This window comes from Bacillus rossius (assembly GCF_032445375.1).
Source record: "Bacillus rossius redtenbacheri isolate Brsri chromosome 4 unlocalized genomic scaffold, Brsri_v3 Brsri_v3_scf4_1, whole genome shotgun sequence".
Taxonomy (NCBI): domain Eukaryota; kingdom Metazoa; phylum Arthropoda; class Insecta; order Phasmatodea; family Bacillidae; genus Bacillus; species Bacillus rossius.
In genome coordinates this window covers 6,342,087-6,359,901 of record NW_026962010.1, presented here as the reverse complement: position 1 = coordinate 6,359,901, position 17,815 = coordinate 6,342,087, and the positions used below count along the sequence as shown (strand labels likewise).

The following is a 17,815-nucleotide window of genomic DNA, read 5'->3' as shown; positions in this document are numbered from 1 at the left end:
GAATGAGAGTTTGATGCGCTTTCGAAGGTCAACTCTGAATTCGGGCCAGAGTGGCGCGAGGTGAGGGGCGAACCACTGTCGAGCCTAGCTCCAGTGAGGAGTGCGAACTGCCGAACTTGACAGACATCGAGTGACTTGCGAATAAATATTTTTAAGTGTCAGTGATTTGAGATCAGACATTGTTAAGTTCATTTTTTATTATTAATGTAAAATTTAGTAATCAATAAAACTTAACTGGGCTATCCCTTACGAACCCAGTTCTCCCCTCATAAATCGTGACAATATTGAAACGACAGAACCCAGTCACTTGAACAAACAGCGTGCTCTAGGAAAGACGGGTCGCTGCTAACATGACCTCTCAGACATGAGGCGGGATCCTGTGCGGTGTATGTGGTGGCGTTGTGCAGTGCCCGGTGGAGCGAGGCTCTTAGAGATGGCGATAGCTGGTACTCCGGCGCGTGTTTGACCAGCGCCCAATGCCCAAGACTTCCTGATCATGTTGCACCGTAACTTGACCGTCCTGACGAACCGGTTCCTTCAGCTGTAGTGTATCTGCGTTGGCTGGTTCAGCAAGTGTTTTCTTTAGGAGGCCTGTTTCAGTACGCATTCCTACCCTTGCAGACCCTGAATGCCTATACAATTTTTTATTTTCATTTTAGGGTCTTTACTTGATATCCGTCCATAAAACTTCCGAGAAATATTCTGTCGTCACTCTTGAGGTGGTGCTGATTGGTCCCTAGCCGTCCCCAAGGTCACCACGCCGTTGCAAGGGCCGTCGTGTTATGCCTCTGGGCATAGCAGTGCCTTAGCGTCATTCTGCTGTGATTAAGGCCAAGCCGCGTTATGCCTCGTACTCACCTGACAAGGACTATTTCACAGCGCTGGTTCTGTTTATGTACAATACCTCATTCAAACACCGTTCTTATTGTAGCGGTTACTGAACACTTTGTACTGTAGATTTATTATTATATTTTATCACGTTCTAAAGGTAAAATAAATACTGACTACTACTGTCTGAGGAACCTTGCGGGGAATGGAACTCACAATTTCTTGATTATCAGTCAAGCATCTTACCTCACGACCATCGTGCACAATAACAATCATGACTGATATAAACTGAATGGGTTTTTGTCAGTATGTATAGTAAAATTAATTGTATTTTTGCTGTTTGGGGGGAAAGAGGGGGGGGGGGGGGTGGTGGTTAAATATACTGTGATAAATTGTATGCACGTTTACAATGACAATTACAGTATAATAGAAACAGGCACTGAATAATTTACACTTATTGTATGTGTAAATTCATATATAAATTTAAATGCGTTATTTAACAAATGAGTTATTGCAGTTATTACATTAGAGTATTTCTTCCAAAGTGTGTAGCACAATTCGGTTATTTAGAAACGATAGCGTCAAATTATTTAAAATTTGTACTCGAAATTTTACGAAATATTTTTACGGTGGGTGTAAAACTTTCAAAAGAATTGTTAATTTCCACCGCAAGTGTGTATTTTCACACCAGTGTGGAGTTTTTAGAATAATACATACATTTAGTGCAAAATTGCATGACGTAGTAATTTTGCACAAATATTGTTTCTGATATTAGCAATAAAAGTGCTAATGGTGTTTAAAAATGCATACTGTTTAAGCAAAGCTACATACACTCTGGTGGTGTATTATTATCACAACATTACGTCTTATTTTTACATTATGTTTATGAAATTTTTACCAGGACATTATGGGTGTAAAACGTATGAAGCTGTTCATTTCTACTGTAACGTTGATTTTAGAATATATATATATATATATAATATAATATTATATTATTATATTATTATATTATATTATTATATATTATATATATATTATATATATACATATATATACATACACCTCCACCTCCATTTAATGTAAAATTACACTATGTAGTAGTAAGGAAATAATGTGTAATAACTACACAAATATTGCGTGTTTTTGTTCTGAATGACATGACAAGAATGCAAAAGTGCTATTGAATGGAATATGTAAATCGACACAAATGTGTTACAGCGTGCGGTAGCCGAGTGACTGTTGGTGGCGCTAGTGTGGTGGCATGCCTGGCAGTCTCAACGAGGCTTGCCGGTGTCTGCTGCTCTGGGCCGTGGTCGCTCCCTCTCAGATGTAGCAGGAGAACAACAGCATGGACGGTCTTTCATTCGTTCCTTTGGACTGCTTCACTGGGTGTTGGCTGGTGTCGGTACTGTTCACCTCAGTCCTGGGGGCGTCGCGTCGGTCCGCAGCCTCGCGACGCCAGGCGCCGGGCTCGTGGTGCCCTTGCTGTCGCGTCACGTCACGTCGCGTCACGTCACGGCCTGGGAGCGCGGCGTGACTCGCCCGCCGCCCGCCGCTCACACACTCGGCTCTTCCTTGTCGTGAAGGGTGTGCTTGCTCAGTATCACGTGTGGATCACTACGCACTTGTATCTGACACTCTACGGATGTTTGTCTCGTTTCACAGAAAACAAATATACCAAACAGATTCCCAAGAAACACTGCTTGCAGAATAGTTTCTTTTCAATAATGTTCGCAGGCTTTCACGGCCGTTGTCTGAAGTAGCTGGGCTTCTGGGTTGTAGCCGCGTCCTTGGCGAATAATTCACCGACGTTTCGGTTGACATTACAGTCGCCATCATCAGGGAGCAGTTACCTACTGCTTACCTACTAGGTAACTGCTCCCTGATGATGGCGACTGCAATGTCGACCGAAACGTCGGTGAATTATTCGCCAAGGACGCGGCTACAACCCAGAAGCCCAGCTACTTTAGTTTCTCTTTAATTAAAAAAAAATAAGTAACATATATAAATACAGTAGCATGCAAGAAAAGCACACACCACGCCTCCAGCACGACCGGGTTCCACAGCAGCGAGCTGTCTCGTAGGAAACAACCAACACGTGCTGCCTCAAACTGCCCGGACCCGCTGAGGCCTTCCTTCATGCAGCCTGTCGTGTGCTGTCAGAACTGCCTGATATCACGTCTTAATCATCGGCACGTGTGTGTGTGTGTTTGCGAATGATGATGAAATATTTTTGTTAAATTATTGATGCTGAAGTAACTCGATGCAGTAGTGGTGAGGCGGCTCACGGCGGCGCAACGGCGCAGTGCACTCGTTGGAGGGACGGCAGTAGCCGGCCCGACGCGTCCGCCACGTTTCCCGTGCGTCCGGCACCCGCCTGGGTCCCTCGCGGAGAGAGCGGTCCGAGCTGTGTCCGTGCTTCCGCTACTGCTGTTCATTTGAGGCTGAATATTATTTGTTTATTACTAAAAAAAAAAAAGGGGGGGGGGGTGGTTGTCTGTAAAGTCGGTTTACGGACGATAATTTTACGTGATAACGTCACAAGAAAACATTCATGGAAAAATTGCATACTTTTTAATTTTCAAATATTATTTTACAGTTTTTTTTTTGGAAATTTAATTTAAAGAATTTGTTTAAATATAATCACGAACAATTAGTTAAAAAGCCCGCCTTAACCTGTTCGATATTATAGAAGATTTTCTCGCACGGTGGTTGGCAGGTTCTTGCACGCTCGGCTCAGGCGGAACGTGACGAGTCATGCTTTTTCGTGCGTGCAGCCGGCGTTCATCGATTTATAAGACGTTATCACGCAAAAAAAAAAGTTTAGATGCTAAGGGTTTTGCTTTATAACACCCATAATACAAATATACATAATTTTAAACATATTATGGAACTTAAGTTTATACGAAGATAACTTTATTTTCAGTTATATTCTCTTAATAATATAACTGAAAGAGTAACTAACGTGCAGCGTAAAAGGAACATATTAAAATTTTCATAAAAATTTTAAACTAGTATTTTTCTGATTTGTTTGTAAGATTATAGAATAAAATATTAATGAACCGACTTATACATTTGCTACGTGTGACTTATAATTTTTTTAGTTTCGTGGATGTTGTCTGTGCAGTTAAAGAAAACAAGCATGTTACTCTTCTTCAGTTATTTAGATAGTCATGAAGTGCTACCAAGACTGTTTTGTTTTAATAGGCGTTGCGATGTAATTATTCTAACAAATTAGGTCTATACGAAGTAAACTTTACTGGATCACTTTCTAAAACTGTTATTTTCATTGTCTTTTGCAGATGAACGCGAAGATGTGCAGAAGAAAACGTTTGCCAAGTGGATAAATTCACAGCTATTGAAGGTAAGCATTTATTGCGTGTATTGCCATATCTTTTTTGCAATCTGTAGGTACGTTCTTACACTAATTAATTGAAATAATGATGTGGCCCGTGCATATAGCTAGGGTCCCCTTGCTAGCACCCACGTCCCTAAGTAAGCAATGCGGCTGGTTTGTCACGTCTGTTAGCACAGCAGTTGCTTGCCAACGCCGTGTTGGAGTGCAGATAGTAGATGGCGGGCAGTAGTTGGCCGCAGAGCTTCTGGCTATCGCCGCAGGAGCGCGCGGCGGGCGGTGTGTGACTGCACCCAGCGCCGACCAAACAGTCTTGTGACTTGTGACCTGGACAACGCCACCCTATACTGAGATACCTGGCGGAATGTGAAGGGATAAATACATACATTAAACATTTCACCGAAATTCATCAAGTAAAAATCTAACGTGGAATGAATACAGGAAATCTAAAAACAGACGAGTTATTGATATACCAAGCTTAGTTGAAAGTTTTGTATTTATAACTCTCGGTAACTGTGGTTTTAAAAATGTCCGTACAATGTGGTACCGTTGCTTTAAATCCCTGGGAAAAAAAAAAAAACCTTTGTAAATTAAAAAAAAAGAGATCGAAACTCATAATGTGTGTCACTGTTTCACTAGCATTGAAAGTCTTGCATTTCTTGAACATAAGTAGAAAATATAATAAATGATTTTAAATATTCATGTTACTTTAGTATTTTTTGGAACATTTTAAAACACTCATTGGTTTATAAACAAAATGCTATAGCTATAACATAAGTAACAAGACAATTTACCGCAATTTTTTTTTTTTTTTTTGCTTATTTGATAGGTATAGTTTGTTTTATTCTTTGGGAAGAGAACTTTAAAAATTTGGAAAAAAAAATTGCTATGATTTAAAAGAATTTGTGAAATTATCTTATACTTAAATTTAAGGTAAGTTGTTAACAAGTAAATTGCTTATATTGAATATATTTACAATAGTTTTGAGCACTAAAATAGTATAATATAAAATATACCATTTTTTAACATATTAAATATAATGTTTTAAATTAAAAATATTACAAATGTTTTATAACATGGAAAACTTTTTTTTTATCATATATACACAGTCTCGCAAGGGATAGCCCAATTAAGTTTTCCAATTACAGTTACAGTTTTATTGATCACTAATATTTACATCATCTTATTTAAAAATGCCTAATCACCAATTACTTCCACTTAAGTGTTTATGCGCAAGTCGCTCGATGTCTGTCTAGTTCCACAGTCCGCACTCCTCAATGGAGCTGGGCCCCTTACCTCGCGCCTGTCCACACACACAGTCTCGCGCCACTCAGTCGCACTCTCAGGTCCCGTGACTCCGCGTCGCGCCACTCTCGAGGGGGTCTCTCACCCTCTTCGCCGATGTCGCGCTTCCCTTCACTCGCGGAACTCTCCGAACTCTCGGAACTGTCGCGGATCTCGCTTGGAATCAGTTCAGAACTCTCGCCTCACTCCTCGCGTAACTCCCGCGGAGGCCGGCGTCGCTGCTCGTCGAACCGACGAGAGCAGCTGTGACGTGTCGCGTCATCCCGGGCCGACTCGATGCCCGAAGCGTCGACAATAGCGTCGCTAGCTCACTCACGCGGCGGCCCGCGGAATTCCCAAGGCCGCTCAGCGATAGATAACAGCGCCGAGGCAGGAAGAGGGGGAGGGGGGATAGCGACGACCCTTGTAATCCGGCCAGGCGCTCGTGTTATGCCTTACGTCAACGGACCACACGTGGCCGTGCCTGTGTTACGCGGCAGTGGATGTATACCTACACCGTCAAAACTACAGCTGGTGCAAGAAAGGCAGAAATTTACTAAAATGTCTGTACAAGAAATAATGCTTTAGCAAAAAGCTTCAAAAACCTATGTTGCTTTATGGGTCTTGTTAGCAGTAAAAGCCTTAATGTTAACAGCATACCAGCCCTGGTTCATTCTCAATAATATTGTTAGTAACGCGAGAGGCCGGACCAAGATGTCAGGTTCGGAGCTGGCTGGCGGCCCCGCACGGCCACTGACGTCATGTGCAATGCCACGCGCGCCTGGCCGGATTACAAGGGTCCTCGCTACCCCCTCCTGTCCGCTCCCGAACCATCTGTCGCTGAGCGGCCTGGGGAATTCCGCGGGCCGCCGCAGCGAATAGACGCTGCTTTTCTCGACGCTTCGGGCGTCGGGTCGGCGCGGGATGACGCGACTGGCCCCAGCTGCGCTCGTCGCTTCTGGAAAGGGCGCCTCACACTATTTAACCCGCGACGCCGGCCTCCGCGGCACTTCCGAGTGGAGTTCTGTGGCGGGAGTTGCTCGAGGACTTGAGACAGCGAGTGTTAGTGACTTGGAAAAAAAAGACATTTCTAATTGCGAGAAAGTGGTGATTAGGCATTCATGAGTAATATTGTTTATTATTACTGTAAATACTAGTAATCAATAAAACTATTTATTAAACTTAATTTGGCTATCCCTATATGAACCCAGTAGTTGTCCTCCTTATTAATAAATCGTAACAATTTTAAAACCCAACTTACAAAATATCCATACCAATAAATATTTCAGGCTGTATGAATAAAAAATATGCTTTGCAGAAATATTTACAAATAAATACAAAGTGAAATACAAGAAAAAAATATTTACGAGCTGTCCTTTGCTCATGAAAGTAATTAAAAAAATTACATTAACACCAGTATGTAGCAGCGGTACCAGAAAACAGTTTATTTTAAAAACGTCTCTTCCAGGAAAGCAAGGACGAGTGTTACTGTGGGTGGGGGATGTGGTGTTGACTCGCCTCAGTATCCCTCCGCCAGTAGCCTCGTGTAGTCCGCGCGGCCCCTCCCACCTCACAGCGCAACGTCCGCCATGTCTCGCCCAGCAGAGCAGCAGCTGTGCTGACAGCAACTCGCAGCTCCGGGCCTGCTGACGGGGCCGTATCCACTCCTCCTCTTACAGCCCGTCCAGGGCTGCTCGTCCTTACACTCGCCCCTCCCCCCCCCTCACCCCACACCACAATGCAACGAGAGGCTCTAAGCTGACAACAAAGACTTGCCTGGCTAAGCTCGTGACGCCGTGCTAGTGGGTAGCCCGTACACACAAATCGCCCAGGTATTCATGAGTCAGCACGAACCTCTATTTTCGTCACACCAGCCGATGCACAAACAGTTGCTACTCCCAAATCGTGTGCACCGCAACTCTCACTCATTCGCAGTATAAAGTTTGCAGTGGCCGACGAAAAGACTTAAGTCCGAACACCGTCTCAACCCATATCTCAAGATGTAGACAAGCTAACAAAGTCCAAGTCCGATTAACATTATTCAAGTCTCGCCACCCCTCCGTCACTAGCTTTGCCTGGATGCCGCCATAACTTCGGTCCCTCACTATTGACGCGTATAGTTTCTCCAAGTCCCACTACTTCAACTTGAATACTTCTTCAACACTCTTTACTTCCTCCGTTAATACACACTTGAGGGACTCACCGAAATGTTCTAAGTCCCATTGGTAGAGACAGGAAAAATTCGCGGATTCGTTTCGCTATATGCTAAAATGCAAATAATTGTACCTTTACGCAACATCTGCTATTGGTTCACTGTTAACCTGGAGGACTGTGGGCCAATCATAGACCCTCAGTCAAAGCAGGATCGAATCACGAGTCTCCCAATCGAGACGCCTCACAAGTCAGCAGCCAATGAACAGGCGAGGTTTGCCCGAGTGTACAGAGGATCGTGGAGTCTATCCTGGAGGTCATTGAACCCGCGGATTCTTCCAGTCCCTAGACATTGGTTACGTTGTCAGTGTAAGTGACGGCAGCAGGCGCAGCGGTGTCGTGCTAAAGGCCCTGTCACACTGTCAAATATATTGTATCCAATAAATTGGACAACAAAATTTGAAGGGTGATTTTGGATGAAATACGTCTTCAAATATATTGTATTCAATATTATTTGCCGAGCAATGTAAAATATATTTGAAGTCATTTCACACTATCAATTTTCTTTGAGTGAGCTCGTTTTTCCAAACATTCTGTAGAGAACTGTAAATGACAGTATTTAGAATCAAAAACAAATTTTGGGTCAAGGAACGCGGGCTTTTTTAAGTAGGTTATATTCCAATTTAGGTATATTGTGATCATACACAGTTTAAAATTTACGTTTTCCAGGTGTTTGCAATGCCTGCATTAAGAGCATCAAAGTGTTTCAAAAGCTGTAGCTGTAATTGCAATTGTAGCAAGTCTCAGTAAACTAGAAGAGAAATCTAAGAAAAGGAAACGCAGATGGTGGACGAGACAGTGGATACTTTCCCGGCAAACAAATGGTGTTTTACCCCTTTTTGTCATGAACTTCGATACGAAGATGCCGATTCATTTCCGAACTATGTAATAATGGATTCTGAAAGTTTTTATCTTCTTCTTTCAATTGTGGAGTCTCGCATTGCAAAGAAGGATACTCATTTGTGCCAGTCTATACCAGCAAAGCAGAGGCTGGCAGTTACATTAAGATTTTTGGCGACAGGGGAATCATTTAAGTCCCTTAAGTATTCCACACAACACCATCTCAAAATTTTTACCTGAAATTTGTAGTGCAATTTATAGTGCTCTTCAAAAACAATATTTAAAGGTATGTTTAGTAAGAATAAAACATATAATTAAATGTAAATCTGCAAGTAGGCATATCCCTTCTCATTCCCGCTTATTTTCTCACCCAACTAGCTGCTGTTGTATGGACACTTTCACTTGTATTTCATCAAAATTGTTCCTATACTTTAAAGTGAATGTGTTAATTTTTGCTGTGTTTAGAAATTGGCAATTTTGTTTTATTTTGAATTAAGTGTATTTACTGTTACAAACCTCAACCTGAGCCTTTAAGCTAACTTCACCTCAGTCACATTATCTCTTTAAAATAATTTTTTTAACGAGATATTAGACCAGGTATGCTTGTTTAGTACAGCCTGGGAAGTATAGGCTTACTGACAAGGATCTGCTACACAAATATTTACATTCACGAAAAATGGTATTACTTTCAAAACTTAAATAATAATAATTGAACACGTAGGCAGAATTTTAATATTTCTAGGCCTTTCTTGCAAATCACCAGAGCTACTTGCTTACTCAGAGATGCTGCTTTAACATAAGTCAGTACCATCTATTGTCAGGAAATTATGAGTCTATATTCCAGAAAATTCCAGACAATACTTACAGAGTAGCAGCAATTGTGAAATAAGGAGAACAATGACTTATAAGAAAGATTGATTGGGTAAGCCAAAATAATTTTAGTTACATTAAGTCTCTGAATTGCATATTTTAAAATTTTCTTTTAGGTGTTATTAATTTGGATTTGTAGTTAAAAGTTCCGAAATGCATATCCTAGTTTTGATACCTCATTCCTGATGGCACATTTTGTACGCAATGCTTGCTGTTTTAATTTAGTGTATCAACAATACCTGAACATAAGCAAAACTGGTATAGCAGTCAAATAATAATCGTAAGTTGAATAGAAGATGTTTTCTGGTTTAAGGACCATAATATTCCAAAACTACAGTAACTTCTTTTAGTCAAATATATTAACCTGCACTTCCGTACATACAGATTCAATTGGAGGAAAATATACAATAACAATTACATATTCCAGCAGGAAATAAAATAGTATTAATTCAATTACTGCATTTATTTCCAATTCGCCATTGCTGATATTTAAACTATTACACCTCAGAAACGGAAACAAAAGCGGCCGCTTTATTTTAGATAACTCTGATTGGCTGATCCCATCCAACATCCAACATATTTTAGAACCAGTCCTATACGTAAAATATTTGAAGGAAACTCTAGACATTCAATCTCTCAAATAAACATGGCTGCGATAGTGACGTTTAACGTGACGTCACAACCCTCAAAGATATTGGATCCAACATATTGGAAGGTGTTGGAAGCTAAAATTTGACAGTGTGACAGGGCCTTAAGTCGAGCAGTGTAGCTCCTCCTGCCCCGGGCTCGTCCAGTGGCGGCCCTTGTTGCGAGGCTCGTGGGAGCGGGGGTTCCCGAGGATGCCCGAGGCTGACGCGTGGTTCCTGGTGTGTGCAGATCTCGCACCCGCCCGTGGAGGACCTGTTCGCCGACCTGCAGGATGGCAACAAGCTGCTGGCGCTGCTGGAGGTGCTCACGGGCAAGCAATACGTGAGTCCTGTGCAGTGGCGTAGCCAGCATTTGTGTATGGAGGGTGCTCCCCCGTATTAGGGTCCTCCCCCGGGAAAATTAGGATTTTAAGGTGTAAAATAGTGCTATTTTAGCAGTTTTCGGTACTTAAATTTAAGTATTGTAATGGTAAATTTTTTATTAATTGTAATATTAAATTTGTTTGAGTGATGAATAAGAAATTAATTAAAGATTTGTTGCTAAGGGGGGGGGGGGTTTGAACCCCTAACCCCCCCCCCCTTGGCTACGCCCCTGGTCCTGTGGCAATACACGCGTACACATTTGGGGCGGAGGTAAATATGGTATTCGCCTTTTTGTCTCATGCGAAATCCCACGTAGTTCATCACAAGACAAAAATGTTGCTTAACTAAATGTAAAAATACCTAAATTATTATTTTTTATATGTCTGCATGGCATTTAATTTCAATACAGTTTAGTGTTTGTAGGCTGTTAGGCAAATTCGCAGGGTTTCTAATTTGTACATTTTAACTTGAATTAATTTTAAGAAGAAGTGTTTAAAATAAAACTCAAATAATACAGGTATTACACAAAATGCTGCAATGCTACTCTGCATTTTTGCATATCTCTGAATTTTTGCCCTTGAAACTCCCTGTGCTGTGTATGTCTGCATTTAGAATTCGACATTAGCTTTTCGGCTAGTTTTTCTGTTCGTTTAAGGAATAAGTTTTCTTGTTCATTCGTTTAGATTTTTTTTATGACTTACAGTGCAAATCAGCAATATTAAATTTTCATAAAAATGCTTTAAATCATGCTATAATATTGCCATAATAACTACTTGAGTTTGCCGATAAATCTAGACAAGACAAGATTTACACTTAGTAGTCTAGGCACTTGAAAATTTTTTTAAAGTTGTTTGCTGTACAATAAAATATATAGTTTCTATATTATATGTTAAGAGATATTTAGCCTCTAAAATTATTTCCTGTCAAAAAGATCTTCCATAACCTTAACTACTCCGTCTTTTAGATTACACATTCGAGGCGAAAAAACATTACATATTATTTATTATATATTATAAACATTATATGTTATATTATACATTATATATTATACATTATATATTATATTATATATTATAAACATTATAATTTTTATAAACTGTAATTATAGTTATCCAAAAATTACGTATGTTTGATTTATTGACCTTGTATTTGACCTTGAACATTGTCCTTGAAATTTGCTGTTGACCTTGGAATTTGAGCTTGACATATTGTATCCAGCATTTTGTATCCGCCATCTTGGATCTGACATCACTAACTTTTTTCGATTCTGACATGTCCATTTTGGATCAGCCTGTCGTTGCCATGCTTAATGTTGGAGAATAAGTAGGTTATTATAATTTCTGAAAGTATTAAAATTTGCAGTTTGAAGGCAATAAAGTTGTTTGGAATCCTCTCCTTTTTTTTTTTTTTTTTTTTTTTTTAAAGTTTTGGGAACATCTTTTGTTTGGAACAGCGAGTTTGATATCATCTGTAATTTATTTAATACTGTAGAATATTTTGGAAATTAATAACAGCTGCTTCCAACTGGGTGTTCAAACTGTTTTCAGCGCCTCCTAGAGTCAGGACTGACGACAAAAAGCTCAATTCTGTAAGAGATTCAGTGTTTAATGTCCGAATTTGCCTAGTAGCCCTAAAAAAAAAATTGTTTAACTTGAATTTCATCCCGACATATAAAATTGTAATTAAGTGATTGTGTTATATGTAATTTAGCAAGATGTTCATTGTGTAAATTACACAAGATTTTTCGTACGACGAATACAATTTTCCTCTTAACCCAAATGTACACGCGTTGATACATAGAATAATTTATCGGCATCCAGCGGGAAACTTACTCTGAATTTCCCTTGTTCGTGCTAAATGAAGATAAGTTGTTTCTTTCATTTGTGACACGTTATCATAAATAATATATGCTCCGTGTTTTTACAGTATCTTATACCGTTTTGCTAGAGCAGAGTTTAAATAAATGGCTACGATTTACTTTAAACAATTATATTTTTTTGATGCCTACGTGCTAAGTTTTTAATATAATCATAACCGTACATACGCGTATTTTTAAATTGATGATCTCAATGACAGTTCAAGGTCAGGCACCAAAAAGTAAGTTACGTATATAATTCTCATGGCGGGGGAACATCACGACATATCAGCTATGAGAGCCATGTCACCAGGCTTACCGCGCAGACCTAGAAGAGGCAGAGGTCTCGTAGTTAGTGATAGTACCGAGCTGTAGTGCATTCCCGCTCATTTCGACACTCGTAACATTATTCTGAAAATAAACCTCCTTACGCATGGCTAGGGGCAGGCATTTTCCGCGAAAAGATCTGAACACTTATTAGACTGCAACAAGGTATACCCGCACCTGTGGTTTCTTCCTTGTGATTGGCGGCCGTCTGTGAGAGAAGTCGTCGCCTTATTTGACCGAGCCACTCAGGACGCGTTTGCTACCGCACTGAATCACTGTGATTGGTGTTGTTACAATCGATTGTACCTGGGAGAAACTCACCCAATCACGAAATACAGACGATGCTATAGTGTTTTAACTTTCATCTAGTCTCGAAATCTTTTCGCGAAATCTGCAGGCCCCTACGCATGGCTTAGCGTTCACTCATTGCTGTTTCCAGCACATACACATTAGGGGAGGAGGTTGTCAATTGAAAAGTTGTCAATTGAAAATAAATACGTATTTAAACTGCTGATGTTATCCGTAAAGTAACTCCAACTATAATGTTCTCTTCAAACTTGCTCCGCCAACAGCAGTGGCGGCCACATGGGCAGGGCAACTATCGAGAGCTGAAGAAGAGACATAACAAAAGTAAAGTGTGCCTGGAGTCCAAGCGCGTCAGCAAGGAAACTTCTTTTTTTTTTTTAGTTATAGATAGAGATAAATTATTAGTATATTTTTTTATCAAACAAAACAATTAAGAATAGTAAGGATGTGGGTATGATCTGAAATGGAAAAAAAAAAAAGGCCTTTTTCTGAGCCCTGTTCCCTCGTATCCATCTACTGGCACATTTGACGCCATTCTTTTTTGCGGTTTGTTCCCACGTTGTTTTGATAATACATCATTTTTGCATATTTGTTTTTATTATTTTTAGGCATGATGTTAGATCACGATTTCCAGCTGAATAGAATGAAAGGCAAAAAAAAAAAAAAACCACTCCATTCGAATATAAATTACACTTATAAATTATATCTCACAAGTATTTTGAAAATTCAAAGCAATGTTCACTTACCAAAAAATAAATTACACTTATAAGGCTATCCGCTTAAGTCTAAAAGCATTTTTTTACATTTTCAACCACACTATTCACACAAAAGTTAATGATATTTATAAAGTTAATAACACAAATCAGTAACTCTTTTCTACACAAATAAATAATTTTTTGATACTTTCAATAAAATAAAATAAATATGGTAGCGTAAATCGTTAGCCGTTACGAACAATGAGTAGTAGACAAACACAATCAGTGTTCCTAGAATTTCCGTAGCATCACTGCTGAGTCATTTCTACCTCTCCCCTGCCGTCTCACCTTCCGGCCCTTACAACTAGCGTATAGCGTGCTCCTACTTTCATATTCCCCGCCTCTAAACATTCGTGTTCCCATTCGACCGCTAGTGCATGCGTTGGAGTGGCGTCGCCGCTGACGCACTCTCCTCTACCGGTTCCCCCACCTCTACCCGAATATTCCCCTCGTGCGATCGGATTTTTCGTAACGCTCGAAAATTGTAGCCCCCTCAGCGAAGAAGTTTATCTTAAATTCTCTAATTTCTCTAATTCATAGTTTGGATAGTGCATTCTCAAGACGTCATAAATAATTAAAAATATCATTTCGATAATTTTTTTCGTTCTAATTTCAAACTCCTATAAAACTAGAAAGTATTTCATACCCCCTAACACCCCCGGACACACCCCTGGTCGAAACACAATGGATCAGCTTAACCATTCATCGCATTAGGTCCTTATAACGCGAAATATGTTATGTGTAGTTGTTAATAAAAGTCATGTTATTTCTGAAGTTTGTTCTTGTTTAATCTTCTTTACTGGTTATGTGTTCTACTGCCAGTCACTTCTATATATCGCCTACCTACGAACATCATGTATTGTTGTGCTGTTACCAGTTCATTCTCTCATTGAAATAAGTGTTTAAAATTGCTTTTCCTTGAATTATGTACCATTTAAATGCAAATGTAATAAATGGAATAATTTCGGAGAAACCTTACCCATGCATTCTTTCTGGGGTTTTCTTTCGTAATGGACATATGGTTATGCCCTAACTGTATTGTGCATGTAATTGTGTTTTTTACATTACAGAAAAGAGAAAAAGGCAAAATGCGTGTTCACCATCTCAACAACGTAAACAAGGCGCTTCAGATTCTGGAACAAAACAATGTAAGTAGGTATATGTTTTGTAATAATGTATCTTGATTTGCAAGTGTAAAGCATATTTATGTGGCACACATGTATTATTTACGTTTTGCGTTGTTGAAACACGATGTGGAAAGTGTGAAATTGAGTTTTGAATCTCAATAAATATACCGTATGTAGTAGAGTCGTGCCGAGTCTAGCCCAGGCTGCCGCTCGCTCTGTCGTGGTGTGGTGTGCGACCCTTTCCAGTCTGTACTCTCTCCCTCTGTCGTGGTGTGGTGTGCGACCCTTTCCAGTCAGTACTCGCGATCTTGGAATACACCTACTTAATCTTTGTCGTTTGATGTCATACCGCCGTCATCTTGAATTACAGCATCACATTTAACCTCTACTTTAACTGCTGCTACATTGGATTACATCCTCCTCACCTGTGATCTTCGGCGTCACCATCGCAATATTGGATTATACTTAGGGACTGGAAGAATCCGCGGGTTCGATGACCGCCAGGATAGACTCCACGATCCTCTGCACACTCGGGCAAACCTCGCCTGTTCATTGGCTGCTGACTTGTGAGGCGTCTCAATTGGGAGACTCGTGATTCGATACTGCTTTGACTGAGGGTCTATGATTGGCCCACAGTCCTCCAGGTTAACAGTGAACCAATAGCAGATGTTGCGTAAAGGTACAATTATTTGTATTTTAGCTTATAGCGAAACGAATCCGCTAATTTATCCGGTCTATAATTATACTGTAAACAAAATTTCATCTTAAATTTACGTAAAACACTGGTTAAAAATGTTCCAGATATCTTTGTATTGTAAATTAACGTGTAATGGGTTTACTCACATTGAATATTAGCTTTTGAAGCACTCTCTAAACCTTGAAACACTTAAAGCTTCCTTCAACGTGCGTATTTACTCAACCTTCTGTTTGCAACTGAATACAACTCGCAGGTCGCTTACTTGCATAGTTTCTATGAAGATCTAGTTATGTGGAACTACTAAGAAATCTTAGTTTATTTGAGGTGGATGTAACTAATGTACCTCTGCACCTGTGACTCCTCATTCACGATGTTAACCAATGTTAGTTCTCGTTCAGGTTTCTGAGTACTGACCAATCGCATAACGGAGTTGACTGTCACGACCGCACACTCGTAATTATCTGAACGCACGCGTCCCGCTTGCTACGATAATCCGCAGGCCACCACTGCTGGACGTGTGACTCACATAACTAATGCTGGTAAGAAGAGACGGCCCTGGAGATAGACGTGTTTGCAGTGGCGATGGCCAAATCCAGGACGAGCATTAAATAAAAATGTCTCTTCCAAGGGCAGGTTGCTGCATAGTTACCACTGTCAGTGTTTCCTGTAGCTTTGATGGAGGTATACGTATCTATAGATTACAGCAATGATACAATATTTCATTGTACCGCGTTTGACGTTCAGAATGTTACAAGTCCAGCAACATGAAAGTATTGAATTTCATTGAGTCAAAGTTGTTTGTGCTTTGCGCGGGGGGGGGGGGGGGGGGGGGGGTAGAGTTGAAATCATGTGGTGTACACCTTTTATTTTCCTATTCATGCACTTCGATCATCATTTTTTTTTCTGTTTTTTTTTTTTCCAGGTAAAGCTGGTCAACATTAGTAACAACGACATTGTTGATGGCAATCCAAAACTGACATTAGGTTTGGTGTGGAGTATTATACTACATTGGCAGGTAAGTTTTACATTTTAGTACTAATTTTTTGAGTTTAGCGAAATTGATCATTTACTGTTCTCTCATTGCAGTTTGATGATGTTTAAAAATTCTAAAAAAGAAACATTATTTTGCAATAATTCACTATTTATATAGTTCTCTACATACCATCCTTTCTTTTATTTCAAATTTTTCGTACTGGTGTAAGAATGTTAAGTTTTATACGTATGTTTTAAAACTACATTTGTTTAACTGCTGTTTATATAAAGTATGTAATTTTAATTTTATGTATAGGTAATTAATAAAAAAAAACACACTCTGCAAAGATATGTTCTGAACAGTAAAACAAACAGCAATGTATTGTGGAGTTGTATTTATTTTATATTGAAATAATTGTTAATGCTAACCAATGTAGTCAAAAATTATATTTATGAATGCTTCATTTAAAACTTGTTCATTTACTGGTGTTCTAGGAAAAAATATTTAATTATGATTTAATGGAGAGATTTTACTCCATTCCAGGAACTTTGTGTGGTTAGTGTGTGGCACTAGCAGAAAGCATTTAATACTGTAACCAGCTATAAACCTGCAGTTTTCTGGTAAATTTAAATGGTTGTAAATCCCACCTCATAATGTTAATTATCTTTATTTTGCAGGTGCATTTCCACTTAAAGGACTTGATGTCAGATTTGCAACAGACGAATCTAGAAAAGACTCTTTTGGCGTGGTGCCGACAAAATACCAAAGTATGTAGCTCTGATTTTTTTTGCAGAAAATTTAATCGTTTAGTTATGTAATGATATTTTTTTTTCCAAGAAAATGATTTCTTTGATTCAGATTGAAAAGAAGCTACAATTATTTTTTAACTCTCTATGTCTATAATTAGTTCGTTCATTTTGTAAACACTATAATTAATTGTGTTTGTGGTAGTACTAACACCGTAGATTACTCTTAGGTTATTTAATGAATTAAATTATTTTGTTTACTTGACAAGGAATATCCAGGAGTGGATGTAAAGAACTTTACAACATCATGGTCTGATGGATTGGCATTTAACGCCCTGATACATCGGTGGAGGCCGCACTTGTTTGACTTCAACAACATCGCGAGGAAACACCCGAACGCCCGCCTGGAACATGCATTCCGCACGGCCCAGGAGCATCTGGGTATCGAAAGACTTCTGGATCCTGAAGGTACGTAACATGTTAAAGTTTTGTATTTTAGCTATTGAGGTTTCCAGCAACGGAAGAGGTAACTTAACGTTTGTTGTTGATGATTCATCACTTGCATTTCGTTTAATGTAGTTACCTTTTGTCATCATACATTTATATGATACATCTTTAGTGCAGTTAGAAT

The 17,815-nt window shown here is 39.5% G+C and overlaps 1 protein-coding gene across 1 annotated transcript in view; it reads left to right on the top strand.

The window, feature by feature from the left end:
* Positions 1-17,815, top strand: part of LOC134541655 (dystrophin, isoforms A/C/F/G/H-like) — a 935,715-nt gene that overhangs the window by 64,482 nt on the left and 853,418 nt on the right. Inside the window, exons 2-7 of the mRNA XM_063385245.1 lie at positions 4,131-4,192; positions 10,265-10,357; positions 14,712-14,789; positions 16,388-16,480; positions 17,116-17,205; positions 17,454-17,652. Of these exons, the coding sequence (XP_063241315.1) occupies positions 4,131-4,192; positions 10,265-10,357; positions 14,712-14,789; positions 16,388-16,480; positions 17,116-17,205; positions 17,454-17,652 (615 nt within the window). The remainder of the gene's footprint in view (positions 1-4,130; positions 4,193-10,264; positions 10,358-14,711; positions 14,790-16,387; positions 16,481-17,115; positions 17,206-17,453; positions 17,653-17,815) is intronic.